Below are 17175 nucleotides of genomic sequence, written 5' to 3'. Positions count from 1 at the left end.
GGATACCATTTTTAAATTGCATCCCGCCCTCTGGAGCTCCCTAAGCGATCCATGACCGCCCCAAGCTCCAACGCACTATGAGAGGTCCCTGCTCCCCCGCACCCTCCCCCAACACCTGCGTAGATTACCCCTAGCCTGATCACTATCCCGCTGAAAATGCTAACTTGGCAACTTGGCATTGCCAACCTGGTTGTGACTCACCAGCTAGCAGTGCCACCTGGGCATCCTTGGCACTGCTAGGCTAGCACACAGGTGGCACTTCCAGGGTGCCAGTCTGGCAGTGCCAGGGTGCCCAGGTGACACCAGCAGTGGCAGGGTACCCCCTGCCCAAAAGGCATGCACCTGGAGGCTCTGATTCTCTGGGAAACCCTCATGAGTGCCGTTCTATCTGGTCCCCGTTTGTGGAGACCAATACTGAATGGCGTCCGCCCGAGGTCTTGAAGGTGAAGGAGACAGATCCCACACCTCGGGTATTTCTCTGTACCTAGCCGTCTCGCTTTAATATATAGATTAGCCCATTCTGGGCAGCATTTACATCTCAACGTGTTACGAGATCGCATTGGATCTCGTGAGATGTTGCAAGCCGGGTAGATCCCAGGAATGGGGTCTCCCGGCTTCTGTCGGCCATGCTGCGCCATGGCGAGCTGCCTTTTGGGCACAACATGGCTGTAAAATCATGCCCATTTTCTTTTCGACATTTCATTACTAAGGACTGAATTATGTGAGGCATCGGTTCCCTCTCTCCACCCCCGCTAAAAGTTTGGGGAGACCTGCTGAGGGGAACACGGGGTGTCTCGTAGCCACTTAATAGTTAATGCAGACAGTGCAGTACTAAAGGGCTTCTACACTATCTGAAGTGCCGTCTTTCAGATGAGGCATTTAACTGAAGTCTGGTCTGCCCCCTCGGGTGGATATAAAAGATTTTGCGGCACTATATTAAGGAAGAGCAAGGGTGTTGTTCCCATTGTCTTGGCCAAAATGTATTCCTCAATCAACATCACAAAAACAAATGATCTGGTCACTCTCGCATTGCTATGTGGAAATTGACTGCAATGCTTCTTACATCACAACAGTGTTATGAAATAAAGTCAAATCTTATAAGATATTATTCAGTTACTAGGTATGGTGAAGGCACCACAATCCCAGATGATCATAGGCTGACCATATGCTCCCTCTTTGAGAGGGAGCGCTGCCTGTTGATTATTTAATCTGAGGATCACCACACCTCAGGTGAGGTGCAAGGTTGAGAAGATAGGACCTTCATGAATAACCTCAGCCAGTACGGGCATTGAACTCACGCTGCTGGCCTCGCTCATCATCAGGAACAGCTGTCTAGCCAAGTGAGCTAAACTGGCCCCTATATCTGCACGGTGTGTCATTAATTGAATATGGATGACACTGAATAGGAGCTGGGCGAAACATAAACAAGTGATTAGTATTCATTTATCTCTGTCTCCTATTGGCTGCTTGATGCTGAAAGAGATGCAAAGTAACATCCTGTCGACATCTGCTGCGAGGAATGGTGTGTGACATAGGAAAGTGGCTTGAGATGTTTACAGGGTTCAACTTGCAAAGAAACCACAAACGATTCACATGTTTATTCACTATTTGCTTGGAAATACAATTATTACTCCAATATTAGAGTAAATGTATAGGGCAGTACCTTCCTGGCTCTGGTGTTGGAGGCTTGGAGTTGGGGCAGGATGCTGAGAAAATAACGGGAAACCATAGGATGGCTTCTGGATATACTCGCGCCACTGAGAAAGAGACAGGAAGGGAGCCAGATTGATCAATGAGCAACTTAATTAATTAAGCCCCCCCCCCCCATTCCCATCAGGGGGATCATGTTTCAGTGTTGCCCTTTGTCAGATGCAACGTGGCCTGCACCTGCAGACATCTGTGGGGCCATAAGAACCAAAAGCTTCATGACCCAAAGAGGTGGCTGTGGGAAGGAAAGCCATCTCCGCAGCTCCAGTAATAATAATAATCTTTATTACTGTCACAAGTAAGATTACATTAACACCGCAACCCATTGGGAAAGTGTTCTCCACCTTCCTTTGGTGCCTGGGCCATCCAGAATGTTACATTAAAGTTTCTCTGCTGAGGGCATCTCCATTTTGATGCCTCTTCTTGTGCTGGCAGCGTCTACATCTACCCACTGTCTTTATTGATGACGGGTCCAGAAGTGGCCAATTAGGAGGTCACCTCCAAGTATATTGTTGAGCTGTGCCCATACTTTATCTCGATGTCAGAATTCCAAAGTCAGCACGGTGGCACAGTGGTTAGCATTGCTGCCTATGGCGCTGAGGACCCGGGTTCGAATCCCGGCCCTGGGTCACTGTCCATGTGGAGTTTGCACGTTCTCCCTGTGTCTGCGTGGGTTTCACCCCCACAACCCAAAGACGTGCAGGTTAGGTGGATTGGCCATGCTAAATTGCCCCTTAATTGGAAAAAATAATTGGCTACCCTAAATTTAAAAAAAAGAATTCCAAAGTCCACGGTAAAATTCAGACCACACAATAGGGATTTGAAGCATGAGCATGAAGAGTAACATGCTCCTGCCAAAATGATTCACGTATGACTTTGCCGGTAAATAAATGTCCACTAAGCACTGCCAGAAACAAAGGTCTCCTTTATTGGAAAGTCTAATTGAAATATTTGCATGGAGACCACACGGATGCTGATTCCAAGGTAACTGGAATTTCCAAATGGCTCCGAATCAGAGCTCTTCGGTTGATCTTGGATGCCTCAACCCAGTGGCTCTCTGTCCTCCTCAATTATAACAATGTCTAGTTGGATGGTGAAGTCAAAAACAACCTCAATAGGATGAAAGACTTGCAGAATCAAGTTGTTTGCCACATGATCATCATGAAAGGATTACAGCACGTATTTGACTTTAATTTCAATAAGTTTACACACGGTTGCTTTTATTACACCTTTATTATCCTGAAGGTAAAGCAACAGATGTTGTGTACACTTTGAACAGTAAATACTCTGAAGAGCTTCACTTGGATTTGTCTGAACACAGTTTGATGGTTCTGCTGTATTTTCACATCTATCAATTTGTGCATCAGTTGTGAGCATTAATTAATAGAGCGAATAGAGTAATAAACAATTTCTTTTTAAATCACACCATGAAGACATCAAGTCAGGACAACCTTTGAAATGATATCTCTACTGGCAGGTGAAGGCCACCAAATAATATCTCCCTCAACTTTTAGGATCGTAAGAAATAGGCCATTTGAGCCTGCTGTGTCGTTCTGTATATTCACAGCTGATCTTCTGCCTCAAATCCACTTTCATGCCAACTCCCTATTTCTCTTGATTACCTGAGACCCCAAAAATCTATCTACCCCAGCCCTAAATATCGTCAACGATGGAGCATCCACAACCCTGTGGGGTAGACAATTCCAAAAATTGAAAACGCCCTGAGTGAAGAAATTTCTCCCCACCTCAGTCCTAAATGATTGACCCCTTATCCTAAGACTGTCCCCCTGTGTTTTAGATTTCCCAACAATGAGGTAACATTCTGTCAGTGTCTGCCGCTCATTCTTTGAAACTCCAGAGAACATAGGTCCTATTTACTCAGCCTCTAATGATAGGACAATGCACTTATTCCAGGATCAAATCCAGTGAGCCTTTGCTTTACCACCTGCAATGCAAGTATATCCTTCCTTACATATGGAGAACAAAACTGTGCACAGTACTCCAGGGGTGGTTTTACCAAAACCCTGTATAGTTGTAGGAAGACTTCCTTACTCCTGTACTCCAATTCCCTTGCAACAAAGACTAACATATACTATTTGTCTTCCTAACTGTTTGCTGTAACTGCATGCAAACTTTCTCTACCCCTTGTACAAGTAGATGCAAGTTTCTCTGAACATTAACATTTAGAGGTTTCATGCCATTTTAAAATATTTCACATTTCTAATCTTACTACCACAGTGAAGAGCCTCACACTTCCACACATCATAGTCCACGTGCCATGCTGTTGCCAATTCACTTTAACCCATTTAGCACTGAGTACTGGTAATTATCCATCGGGTCTACTGATAAGAAAGAGTTCATTTGAAAAATTCATTTTGGTAAATGAGAATTTCAATGTGTCACCTCCTTTCCAGGGATACTCATATTCTGAGTCCTCTAAGAATTCAGTCCAAAATTTCCTATCTCATCTATATGGGATACTTGAAGTATAAATGAAGCATCGATCAGTGTGCAAAAGAATAATTTTTCCATTTTCTTTTCTCTCCAATAGGTTTACATTGGAATTAACTGCCTTAGTACAGACTTCTCCTCACAGAAGGGAGTCAAAGGCCTTCCCCTGAATCTCCAGATAGACACCTTTGACTGTGAAGCCAAATCAGACAAGCCTATTTACCGGGCTGCCTGTCAGATTAAAATATTTGTGGACAAGGTACATTTCCATCTGTGCAATCTTTTGTTGTGATGTCTCAAAAGCTGATGTGTTTGGTACCTAGAGGATAGTGATGTTTAATAACAAAATCTTACAGCATGATTGTATTGAACATATTAGATCTTGATTGGATTGGGGAGAATACAGGGACAGTGGGCACAATTTAATGGCCTCGTTGCACCTGACTTGGGTAATGCGACAAGGCCGTTAAATCTCATGAGAGGCCTTTTGTGAGATTTGTGACGCTTGGAATGCCTCGCGAAATCTAACGAGATCTCAGAAGACATTGCAATCATGATCTCACCTTCGCTGGGTGAGATCCAGGTGAACATATTTAAGTGAGCCATTAGGTTAATTTAAATATGCCTACGATGGATTTTTCCTGGGCCCGGGGACTAATGGTCTCACCTGGGAGACCTCGCCATGGCGCCATTTGCACCGGTCCACACAAATGTGGACCAGGCATATAGGCACCTTTGGGGTATATCCAAGGCCATTGGAAGATCCTGGCTGTTCAGGCTCTGGGTAGGGTGGTACCCGGCCACTCCTGCTGGCACTCAGCCACCTTGGCACTGTCAGACTGGCAGGGGCACTGCCAAGGTGCCAGGCTGGCAGTGTCCAGGTGCCAGGAATCAGGCCTGGGCGTACCTTTCCCTTAAGAGGTGGGGTATTGGGTGGCTCGAGGACCCCCTAAGAGGTAAGTTGGGCAGAGGAGGGCCTGGAGATCCCAGTGCAGGAGGAGAGGGAAAGTAGAAGATCGAGGCGGCATTTTAAAATGGAGCCCTGATCTGCGAGCCATCTTCCTGCACTGACGAGTAAGTGCGGCCTCGATGGGGCATTCCTGATTGAGGCCAAAAAAAACCGCAGAATCCTGATAGATAGCAGTCATTCTCAATGATGCAGGCGCCGAGAAATGCCCCTCAATAAGCGCGAAGTGCAACTCTGATTTTTTTGCACATTAAATAATGCCCAGTGTTTCCTCTGGTGGGGGTGAAACTAGAACTCAAGAACATAGTTTTAAAATAAGAGGCCGATGGCAGCATGGTGGCGCAAGTGGTTAACACTGCTGCCTCATGGCACTGAGGTCCCAGGTTCGATCCTGGCTCTGGGTCACTGTCCATTTGGAGTTTACAAATTCTCCCTGTGTTTGCGTGGGTTTCGCCCCCACAACCCAAACGATGCGCAGGATAGATGGATTGGCCACCTTAAATTGCCCCTTAATTGGAAAAAAGGATTTGGATACTCTAAATTTATTTAAAAAAAGAATAAGAGGCCTCACCTTTCAGACATAGATGAGGAGAATGTATTATCTCTCAGATGGCCATTCAAATTTTCTTCTGTAGAATGTAGTGGGGGCTATGTCTTTAAATGTATTCAAGAATGGGGTGGATAGGTTTTTGCTAAACAAGGAAGTTGGGGGTTATTGGGGGAGGGGGGGGGGGGGGGGGGGGGACAGACAGCAAAATGGAGCTGAGACCAGAATCAGATTAGTCACGATCTTATTGAATGGTGGAGCAGGCTTCAAGGTTTGAATGGCCAGCTCCTGCTCCTAAATCCCATAAGGAACAAAGACAAAAAAAACATAGATAAGAGAAGAAAAATAAAAAGTGGATAAATTGTAAAAAAGAAAAGAAGTATCAAATATTAATAAATGAAATGGTAAATTTGCCTGGGATTATTCTAATTCGCACTGAATATCAAACCACAATACGAATATGCCTATCCTTCAGTGCTGATTGATGCAAAATTGTTATCCTTATTCAGTGACACCAAGAGGATAGTTTAGAAAATGGAAATGTTTCATAAAAGCTGCTCTGGTGAGTTTGGGGATTAAACCAAATATTTGACAGAAAATCAAGAGCGCTATTATGAAGGCGCCATAATATATTTTGTATCAAAATCTTTTTTCATTTTTTGTTCATGGAAAATGGTCCACTAATTATCCAACGGCTATATTCTGACATTGTCAGCATGCTGGTTATTTTCTAATGGCAAACTGGATTTAAATAATAATAATAATAATAACCGCTTATTGTCACAAGTAGGCTTCAGTGAAGTTACTGTGAAAGGCCCCTAGTCGCCACATTCCGGCACCTGTTCGGGGAGGCCGGTACGGGATTTGGTAAAGGATTGATGTATTGTGTTGTTCATTTTAGTGCAATAATATACTGTAGACTATATTTGTAGTAAGTTTTTGAGTTTGAGGAAGCGACCATGGAGGAGCGTAAGGAAACAAAAGGTTTAGTGTCATAGAATGAAAACTCTATGTACACTGGTCCCAGAAGGGAACAATTACACCCAGCCCTCTGGTTTATATGTCCTGATTAGCTTCCCCACTGAGGGGCAGAGCTTCCTTATTCCTCCTCCTTTTCTGAAACCCCTATTGATGCCAGTGGATAAAGATTTTTTTCTTCTTCTTTGTGCCTAAGATGAACCTCTGATAAAAAAGGAAATACTCTGCCCATTGCTGCAATGAAAACAGTCCCAGCGATAGGAATATACATTGCACAACTGAAATATCAAAGCTTGCAAAATAGTCTTTTTGAACAGTTTGGATGAGTACAGTTGAGGAATGCCCCCTGACATGTGCATATATTATCTGTGTAATTGAGTTGTGTCAGATCTTTGTGACTTGATTACTACATTGAAACTGATGAAATGATAAGCAGGGAGTGCTGGAAAGATTTGCAGGCTTCTCTTCAGTTCATATCATGAGTTACCTGTGGGCAATTTCTAAATAAATATAAGATTTGAGGTCCTGTGCTTTGCAGACTCCGTATGTAGAAGCTAAAACTTTTATAGTCAATGTATAAGACCACTAACCTAGTCATTTAAACCTTTGCATTTATAATAGTGAGGGAAAAATTTTGCAACAGGTGAATCAAACCCATTTCTTCCTACATTTAGGTACATAGTGTTACTGTGAATGTATTAATGACGTAAAATGATGAAAGAGTGATTTATCAAAGTTACAAAGAAGGGTCTATGATTAATGCAAGGTGAATTGCCTGACCAGTGCATTAGTAGATATTCAACTGTACTTTTACATTCATTGGATGACAGGTGAATGCAATTGAAAGGCTTGTAGTTATTAGCAACACTTAGTTAGCAATTTTGTTATGGTAGGAAAATACAATCTTGTTGCCGGCAATGACTGCAGAGTATTTCATAAAACTTGCACTGACTTTATGTAACATAAACCCCTAGTGTACTGTAGAGGTCTTTGGTGTAAGTATGTTTTTCTTTTCCATTGTGAATAATGGTAGAAAATGAAAAGAGATAGGATCTTTTAAAACCTGAGCCAGGATTAGTGAAAGATATGTAATATATACCTGAGGCATCAACCATCACAAAATAACAGATGGAGCTGAAATGGAATGTGACAGCGAGAGAAAGAATGGGTGAGAAAGAACGCATTGGAGTTTAAGATGCACGCAAAGTATAGAAACAGTCAGTTTTGTTTATCCAGTGATATGGTATGCGGAGCCATACCCCACCCATATATTTTCAAAAGCCATGTAAATGCATGAGTTTGAAAACTAAAAATGATCTGTTGGTTTGTCTCCTGACCAGACTCTTTGCATAGACAGGTAGGCAGTAGACAGATTCAGTCAGATTGAACTGTTAGTGGCACAAGTCTATTTTTTTGAGTCCTTTAATCAGATTAAAGTAATAGATTAGCAATGCCTTAAGGAGGTAAAGAGATCAATTGGATTACTACAAAAAAATATGCAATGGTGCTTCCTAGGAGTGTGGGACCACTGCTGTTTTTCATATATATTAATCACCTGGAATTATAATATCAACATCTGCGGATGATATGAAACTCGGCAAGTGTGGTGAACAATGAGGCCAATAATAAGAGACATTAAGAGGGCGTTGGAAAAAAAAATCACAGACAATGCTGAGAAAACGCAGCAGATCCGGCAGCATCTGTGGGGCAAGAAAATAGAGTTAACGCTTCGAGTTCATGTGACTATTGCCGTTGGTGGGAATGGAAAATCCCACCCATTATGTTCAATTCAGGAACCACAGGGACGCAGAAGAATGATGACAGGAATGAGGGACTTCAGTTATGTAGAGAGGCTGAGGTTGTTCTTAGAGCAAAGACAGTTAAGAAGATATTTGTTGGAGACGTTCAACACCAGTGATTTTGATGGGGTAAATATAGAGACATTTTTTCCAGTGGCAAAAGGATCAGTTAGCAAAGGACACAAGTTAAGGTGACTGGCAAGAGAACTAGAGGTAGCAGGAGGAAATATTTCTTTACACAGTGGGTAGTTATGATCTGGAATGTACTGTATGAAAGGGTAGTGGAAAAAGATTCAACAGTAACATTCAACAGCGAGTGAGATAAATACTTTAAAGTAGAACGGTTAGAGGGTTATCGGGGAAGAGGAGGGAAGTGGGATTAACTGGATAGGTCCACTGAAAAGCTGACACAGGCATGATGGACTGAATGGCCTTCTGTATCATTGTATCATTCTATGGTTCTACAATTGGCTCCACCAATGGGAAATACAGTACATAGTGGTGGAAATACGGAATGCATTGCCTAAGAGGGTGGTGGAGATCGGTATTCTCGCAACATTTAAGGAGTATCTGGACGAGCACTTAAATCGCCATGGCTTAGTAGGACCAAGTGCTGGTAAATGGGATTAGTATAGGTTGGCATTTGGTGGTCGACATAGACATGATGGGCCGAAGGGTCTGTTTCTGTGCTGCATGGCTCCTTGTGAATGATGAAATAGTATTGGGTTTTTTGTACCTTATTGCTTCTAGAGTTCTGTATTTGAATTTTACACAGGAGTTTGTATTCTGATGATAATTTAACTAACAGCTCACATTCTGAGAAGTCACTCCATATTTGTCTTATGCCCTTTGTTCAGGGTGCTGAAAGAAAAATGAGAGATGAAGAACGCAAACAATCGAAAAGAAAAAGCAAGGTCCCTGATTCCACCACAGACGGTGAGTAAAAGTCTGTTTAGGATGGCACGATAGAATCCTACAGAATGAAATGAATGAATATCTTGATAGCACTCAACACCTCGAGACTCTGGGCCCGATTGAATGGCCTCCTCGTGTCCGGCTTGGGAGACAATGAGGCCATTAAATCTCGCAAGAGGCCTCTCACGAGGTTTACGATGTTCTGGACGTTTCGCGAGATCTAATGAGATCTTGTGAGACATCACAATCTGGAACTCACCCTCATTGGGTGGGATCCAGATTTGCATATTTTACTGAAAAGCTAGGCTCACTTAAATATGTCTGTGCCGGATACTCACGAGGCCGTTGAATGAACACTCATGCCTTGGAGACATCGCCATGGTGCTATGCATCACTGATCCACACATGTGGACCTGGTGTAATAGCACCTAGGGGGTCTCCCAGGCCCTCAAAGGCCCTAGGTGGTTGGAGTCTGGATGGGTTGGTACCCTGGCACTACTCCAGCTGACACCCAGGCATCTTGACACTGCCTGTGTGACACTACCAGCCTGGCAGTGCCAGGGTGTCTGTGTACCAGGTTGGCACAACTAGGGATTGGGCCCTGGGGTGTCCTACCCATATGAGGTGGGGGGAGACTGGAGGACCCCCTAACAGGTGTGTTGGGGAGTCTGTGGTGGGAAGTGTGAGGGGGGTCTAGATCGTGGGGAAATTGGGGCGGCATTTAAAAATGGCACCCAATCTCTTCCTGCACTGAAGCGCTGAGCTGGTCTGTGCAGGAGATTAATGTTCCTTGCCTCGGCAAAAACATCGGAGTCCCATTTGATAGCAGGGTCATGTCCGGCGCTGCAGGCGCTAAATACTCCCAAAATGGGACTTTGGATTTTCCCCCTGTTAAATCGCGCTCAGATTGGCATTTTTATGTTTTCATAAATTTAATTTTACAGAAACATAAACTTGAACACGACCGACACGAGAGCAAAGTAAATAATGTACAAAATATGCACTAGGTCCCAAATAGAAAATGTTGAACTTGAAGAACTCAAAAGAGGAAAGATTTAATTCTCTGTGATATATCAGAAGAATTAATATTTTTAAAATAAAAGGGTCCTCATTCAGAAATGAAAACGGAAATGATAGGAAATCACAGCAGATTAATCAGCATCAATAAAGAGAAGAAGTAGTGTACCCTTCATAAGACTAATTGAAAAGTGACAAACAGACATTTTAGTAAGATTACAAAATAGAGAGAAAAAGATGGACGGAGAGAGAACCATACTAAGCACAGATAGAGTTAATCCGTCATTAAACCTAAGAACTCCTCAGTTTTCTCTTGACGCCTTCATTTTCTGCAGAGCCTCTAAAACCTCTCCATTTCCTTCAAATGAGCCCTACATCCTGCTCTTCCCCCCGATGTTTGCTCGTACCTCTCCCCTTCCTCTCACGACATCAGTAGTGTCCCTCTTGTTTTCACTTTCTGTCCCATGGGCCTCTTTTAATTCCTACATACAAAATGATCCCAGCCCCCCCTGTCTTTCAAAGGGACTGGTTCCCTGAACAATACTCTTGTGAAATCTTTCACCATCCCTATTTCCAGCTATACTTCTACTTCTTCTTCTTCCGCTTCTTCTGCTATCCTTCTTCCGCAGACACACAAGATCAATGCCTGCCCATTTCCTCCTGCCACCTCATTATCCAGCACCTCAAACACTCCTTCCATGTGAGACAACAGTTCACAAGTACTTTCTCTATCTTACTTTATAGCCCCCTCCAAATTGGGAAGTTCAAATGCAGCATATATGACTGCTTCACTGAATATCTCTGTTACCCTGAACTGCCCATGGCTTTCGTCTTAATGCTCTCATTTCCATTTTCCATACTCACCTCAACGTTTCCTGCATCGTTTCACTGAAACCCCAACGTAATGTTTTAAAACAATTCCCCCCGACTGGGCAGGGAATGTGAATGGAGTGCCAGTTTCCTGCACTCCATCCTGTCCCAGGCCATTTTCCTGCGGACAAGATGGGGGCGGGGGGTGGTTTGGCGACCCAGCCTCCTCACACCATAGTGTGGCCCAGCAGCACAAATCATTTATTCTTTTAATTTTTAAAAATTGGGATGACAATGGAACGTTACGTTAGAGTAGTTGATAGAGTAGTTGTTAATATGCGAAATATAATCATTTAAATAAATGTTTATGCTAATATGAAATTACAGTATTTCATGTGATTTAATTCTCTTGTAGTTAGCAGATTTTAGCTGAAACAACCAGTTGCCTTCAATGCTTAGTGCTCAAACTCTCATTTGCACCAATCCAGAAAGAGATAGTACAACAGGTGCCTCCATTTTGAAGCATCCTTTCCCTCATTTAGCTGCCATGGCTTTCAGGCGATCAGGCCTCTGATTGGCCCTCTAGTTTCAAGAGCCCGTCCGACCTCAGTCCTTAATTGGAGAGCGTCAGTTGGTCCCTCTGGGGACAATCACGTTGAGTGACTGCTCCCCACTACGTTTAAGCTTCGGACCCTCATTTCAGCCTGACTGTGAGGTTCAGAGGCAAGATTTAAAAAATCCAGCCTGTTAGCTATCATGTCTTAACAATCATATTCCCAACTTCGGACCCCAGCTGCACTCCACGTTATCTTTGTAACAATTGTTGCTCATGATGTAGAAAGGGTCTGGCAATATTTGGGAGGAGGGTGGCCTGCTATATGCCAGGACTCAGTGCTAACTGTGATCTGGAACCTTGATGTACGATCACCTTCTTGTTTTCTCCTATTTTCATTTTTTGTTAAAATCAAATTCCTGCAGCAAGTGCATTTTTAACATTTTCCTCTCTGTGGTTTGGTTATTTCACAAATGTTGTTCTGCAAGCGACTCTTCTTTGCCTTTTCAACCCTTTCCCCCACTATTTGCACATTCTTTTGCCTTTTCCATATGTCTATATTATCTAATTGATCTTTTGTATTGCTTATTTTCAACTTGGCAGCTTTCAGCTACTCATCAACTACCTTGCTGTGATTGATGTGTCTGCTGCCTTTTCCTCCCACCTTCCACCTTTTTCCCTCTCCAACGTCTAAACTTACCTAAACAGCAAGTCCTCATTATCATGAGGGGATCCATTTCCCATCCAGCAGCCAGCCAAATCGACAGGCAAACCAGTGGCTAGACTTTGTGGGGGGGGATAGAGAACCAACAACAGAAGACCACAGCCAGGGATAGTCGGCAGTAATATGGAGAGATCATATTATGGATAATATGGAGGGTGATCATTCGCAGTTTTGGGGGAAGAAAGGAAATTGTAATTGGCAACAGGGAGGGAGTCAGCAATCGGAAAGGGGAGAGAGACTGTGATCTGCAAATAGGAAACCGGAGGTGACCTTGAGAGACCGAAGGACACATTTCTGCTCCTCCTGGCCCACAAGAAGTGTGGAAAGGGCATTTAGTTTGTAAAATCGCCGGCTCCTGCTTCCCCTTCAGTGTTGGGGTAACGACCCTATGGAAATTGGCTGAGCAATGCAATTGGGATCCTGGTTTGAAAATGGTAATGAAGGATCTCTCTCCATGTTGGCAAACTCAGGTGTCCTGAAACTGGCTGTCATAAAATATGACGGACACATGGGCAAAATTCTCCGACCCCCCGCAGGCTCGGGTAATTGCCCGGGGCCGGCGTAAATCCCGCCCCTGCCGTGGCCGGAATTCTCCTCCACCCGGGAATTGGCGGGGGTGGGAATTGCGCCGCGCCGATCAGCGTGCCCTCCGCGCTGATTGGCGAGCCCCCTGCGGTGATTCTCCGGCCCGCGATGGGGCGAAGTCCCGCCATTGAGAGGCCTCGGTGGTGCCCGCTTCACACCGGGATCTCACCGGGGGCGCCCGCTGACGCACCGGCGCATGCGCGAACCAACGAAGGTCTTTCGGCCAGCCCCGACGCCGGCCGGCAGGCATCAAAGGCTGTTGGCGCCGGTTTTGGCGCCAGTCGGCGTGGCGCCAACCACTCCAGTGCGGGCCTAGCCTCCAAAGGTGCGGAGTAGGGGAGAATCCTGGCCATGATTTGCGATCACGCTTTGTGCATTTGATGGTGTACCCTCTCTGCTCCCCTCTTCCCATTTGCCATTTGAGTGGTTAACATTGATAATAGCTGGAATTCGGGCCTATTCCTGTGCTGTACGTTTCTTTGTTCTTTGTTCTTCGGTCATTGCGATTCACTTTTCATATCGCCAGCAAGTTTCAGGGCGGTGTGGGGTGGTTACAATGGGAAATCCCGTGGACAATTGGCAGGAAGATAGAATCCTGCTGTCAGCGAACAGCGCACGGCCGAGAAACACATGTATGGCGTACCAGAGAATCTCGCCCAATGTCTTCTCTTAGATCTTAATTCCTTATATTTTATTGGAGCAATTGAAGATTGTGAAGTTTGCAATATTTGTGGTGGGTGGAAATTTGGTTCTGCTGTTAAATCTGGTGCTCTGAGGATATCTACAAAGCCTCATCCTATCTACATTCATTATCAAACGGCAAAAAATAAACGCTTAATCTTCTGTCTCACCTTTGCATTTAACAGCCATCAATAGCAAGAGGATCTCACGGCCAGACCACAAAGGAAATGATGTTACATACTTTAAGCTACTAACAGATCTCATTTCTTCTCCTGTTCTATTCACCCCAGAAGTCCATATTCTTTATTCACAACGAACTGGATTGGTAAGTAAGTGCGCCGATAAGTACAATACTACTACAGAAATATCATCACTGTTTATTTTACAAGCCTCCAGTTGTGATTTTGTTTTTCCTTTCCTATTTTGACCTTGTGCTGAGTTGAGTCCCATGAGTAAGCAGCAACCCTACCTCTAGTAACTATTGCTCATGCGTGAACTGAAATATTCAGTGCTGCGGTGAGCTGTTTTAGCACCGAATGCAACACAAACTGTTATGCCTGATGACTTTCCAGTGGGGTCCATTGCATTGTTTTCTAGCCTGAAGATGAGATTGCTTCCTAGCTTCTGGACATCAACTTTCATGCCTTTACTACTGCCTCAATAGAGATTAGGTGGTGCAACGTGAATCTAAGAATCAAGCTTACTTTCTTGGCCTCTCCACTGGTTGTGTCCCATGTAGTGAATGCATCATTGAGCCACATTTTGTTTTGAAGGCAGCTTTTGCACACTGATTGAAGACTGAGCTCAAATATATATGATGTTATCATGCAGCTCCTAATTGAGTTGACAAGAACTGGGATTTTCCAGTCCCATTGTGGTGGAACTCACTGTGGGAGAGTCGGCGGCCCAACCAAAAGTCCATTGATGTTTGTTGGGACTGGACAATCTTGGCGTTGGACAGGGCCAGTAAATGAACGCCCTTGGCCTTTTTCCCTAGCATTTTGAAGAATGACAGATGATCGCAGTGAAACAAATGAAATACTTGAGCTAATGATGGGGTAGAGTTTAGGAGGATGTTTCCTCTCTAGCTGGCCGAAGAGTCTAGAACCCAAGGTCAAAGTGTCAGAATCCCGGGTCGGCCATTTTGGACTGATGAGGAGAAATTTCTGCACTCCATACTTTGTGATCCAATTGGAATATCTCTCCAGTGAGTTGGGAATGCTCAGTTGTTGAGCATATTCAAGTCAGAGATCATTAGATTTTTGGGTACCAATTAAATCAAGCTATATGGGGAGAATACGGCAAGATCAACCGATCTTATTGAATGGTGGAGTGGACTCGAAGGGCTGAACAAATTCCAGCTCCTGTACAAATATCAGTGATTTTTTTTTTATCCCTTCTTTCCATATTGTTTGGAATCGTGGGCAGAGTAAAATCTTCTTGTTGAAAAATTAGAAGCACTGGTTTACATTACAAAGTGTTCCTCTGACACAGTATTGCTTCAGACAAATCAATCACGTGCTGGGCTCCATTCTCCGTCCCACAAACACAGAATTCTAAACACTACAATGCCTCAGTCCAGCTGATTCTTCGGACCAGAATCCTGATGTTTGTCAGGTTATTATATTCGCAGTTAGCATTAACAGAGCTCCGTAGCAATATTTCCAGCAAATAAGGAAAGCTTCAAAAATACAATATGGTCAAATCAAGCCTTCCAAATTTCCATCTGCGACTTGCAAATTTGCTTTCCTAAAACCTCTTGAAATGAAATGAAAATCGCTTATTGTCACGAGTAGGCTTCAATGAAGTTACTGTGAAAAGCCCCTAGTCGCCACATTCCGGCGTCTGTCCGGGGAGGCTGGTACGGGAATGTTAGCAGCAACTGCTGTTTATTTTTAAAGTACCCGGGATAATACTTGTAAATTATATTAATTTGCTTTGCTTTTTAGGGGCATTCAATGAGCTGTGAAGTCACAAACCCTGAGAGGTAAGGAATCCTTTCTGTTTATTCTAAAGTTGTGAAGTGGTTTGGGGATTTTTAATGTTGAGGGTGCTACATGTATGTATGTATGTATGTGTATGGTTGATGATGAGATACCCCACTGTATATATTCAGAGAGCCCAGAGATGTGCCTCTATTCAATAATTTGATAATTAGAAGGCATGTCAGAGCCTTTGAGAGAGGCATAAAGGAAATTTCAAATGGCTTTATGCACTGACACCATTTCCTACAGGGGACACAAGAACTTAACGTTCTTACATTACACTTCAGAAGAACTTAATTGGTTGTAAAACGCTTTGGGACATTATTAGTTCCTGAAAGGTACTCGATAAATGGAAGTCTTTTTTAACTGATGGGCAAAACTTTTCATCTGGCTCTGCACATGCATGTCAAAGTTTAAACATCAACAATTTAGCATCCACAGAACAGTTACAGAATGGAAACAGTGAAAAAAGGAGGTAATTACTCTCAAATATATGTCAATGTAAATTATGAAAAATGAATCTTTTAGTATTAATTACTGAATCATAACATATGTTCTGTAAAGTCAGGTGAGAGTCTCTCCAAAAGAGTAACTAATCGTGTAAATCTCACCGCAAGTTTGCAATTAACTCTGGAACTTAAAACTGCCATCACAATTTAATTCACAACTACATCTGGTTATTTTATTCTTCGGTGACAAACACTTCTATCACTGAACTGTACAGTTAAAGTAATGGCCGTTGAAGCCAAACATAATAATAATAATAACAGTGGACCAACTGTGGAAAAGATATAAGGCCGTCCACATTTGGAAATTATTTTAGTTTAAGAGAAATTTAAGAACAAGTCGAAGTTGCGGATTATACGAGAATAAAGCAGAATGGGCAACAGGACCTGTTATGAGCACTACCAGCTGAAACTGGAGGTTAAAATGTTTTGACCCACGTTCGGGCGAGGGTTACTATCTATCATACTACTTTGATTTTATTTTTCATTTCATGCACCAGTTTCAGTTTCAGCTGCGTAGTACATGCTGAATGTGTTCGACAGTTTTGTTAGGCCACAGGCAAGACTATAGATTAAATGGTTTACAAAAATGTATTAGAGTTTTTTGTGGTTTAATTAAAAGATTAGAGCAGCTCTTCATGGAGAGAAGCCTCTTACAAAGGGTCCATTTACACTGTCAGTATGAAGTAATTTCAGCTTTGCACAGATGTAAAATTAACAGTGCAAAGATGGGCTCTAAGCCTGACCTGATGCTCGAGCAAAGCAAAGTGAGACCGGAGGCGATGGGGTCATATTGCTTCAGTTTGCTGAAGGGAGAATCCACTGCAGTGACAAACCTGATGTGCTTGTAATTTATTCTTGCGATGTGGGCATCGCTGAAAATGCCAGCATTTTTAGAATCATAAGACTATAAGATGTAGGAGCAGACGTAGGCCATTCAGCCCATCGAG

At 43.4% G+C, this 17175-nt stretch overlaps 1 protein-coding gene and 1 long non-coding RNA gene across 5 annotated transcripts in view; one reads left to right on the top strand and one right to left on the bottom strand.

Annotated features, from left to right (window-relative positions):
* LOC119967372 (grainyhead-like protein 3 homolog) overlaps positions 1-17175 on the top strand; it is a 109199-nt gene that overhangs the window by 75428 nt on the left and 16596 nt on the right. For all 4 annotated transcript variants that reach the window (XM_038799857.1, XM_038799846.1, XM_038799865.1 and 1 more), the window contains exons 9-12: positions 4259-4417; positions 9307-9385; positions 13920-14059; positions 15684-15721. In XM_038799857.1, coding sequence (XP_038655785.1) covers positions 4259-4417; positions 9307-9385; positions 13920-14059; positions 15684-15721 — 416 coding nt within the window. The remainder of the gene's footprint in view (positions 1-4258; positions 4418-9306; positions 9386-13919; positions 14060-15683; positions 15722-17175) is intronic.
* Positions 1-17175, bottom strand: part of LOC119967385 — a 44998-nt gene that overhangs the window by 18227 nt on the left and 9596 nt on the right. The window lies entirely within an intron of this gene.

This window comes from Scyliorhinus canicula, chromosome 1 (assembly GCF_902713615.1).
Source record: "Scyliorhinus canicula chromosome 1, sScyCan1.1, whole genome shotgun sequence".
NCBI lineage: Eukaryota > Metazoa > Chordata > Chondrichthyes > Carcharhiniformes > Scyliorhinidae > Scyliorhinus > Scyliorhinus canicula.
This window is presented reverse-complemented; position numbering and strand designations above follow the sequence as displayed.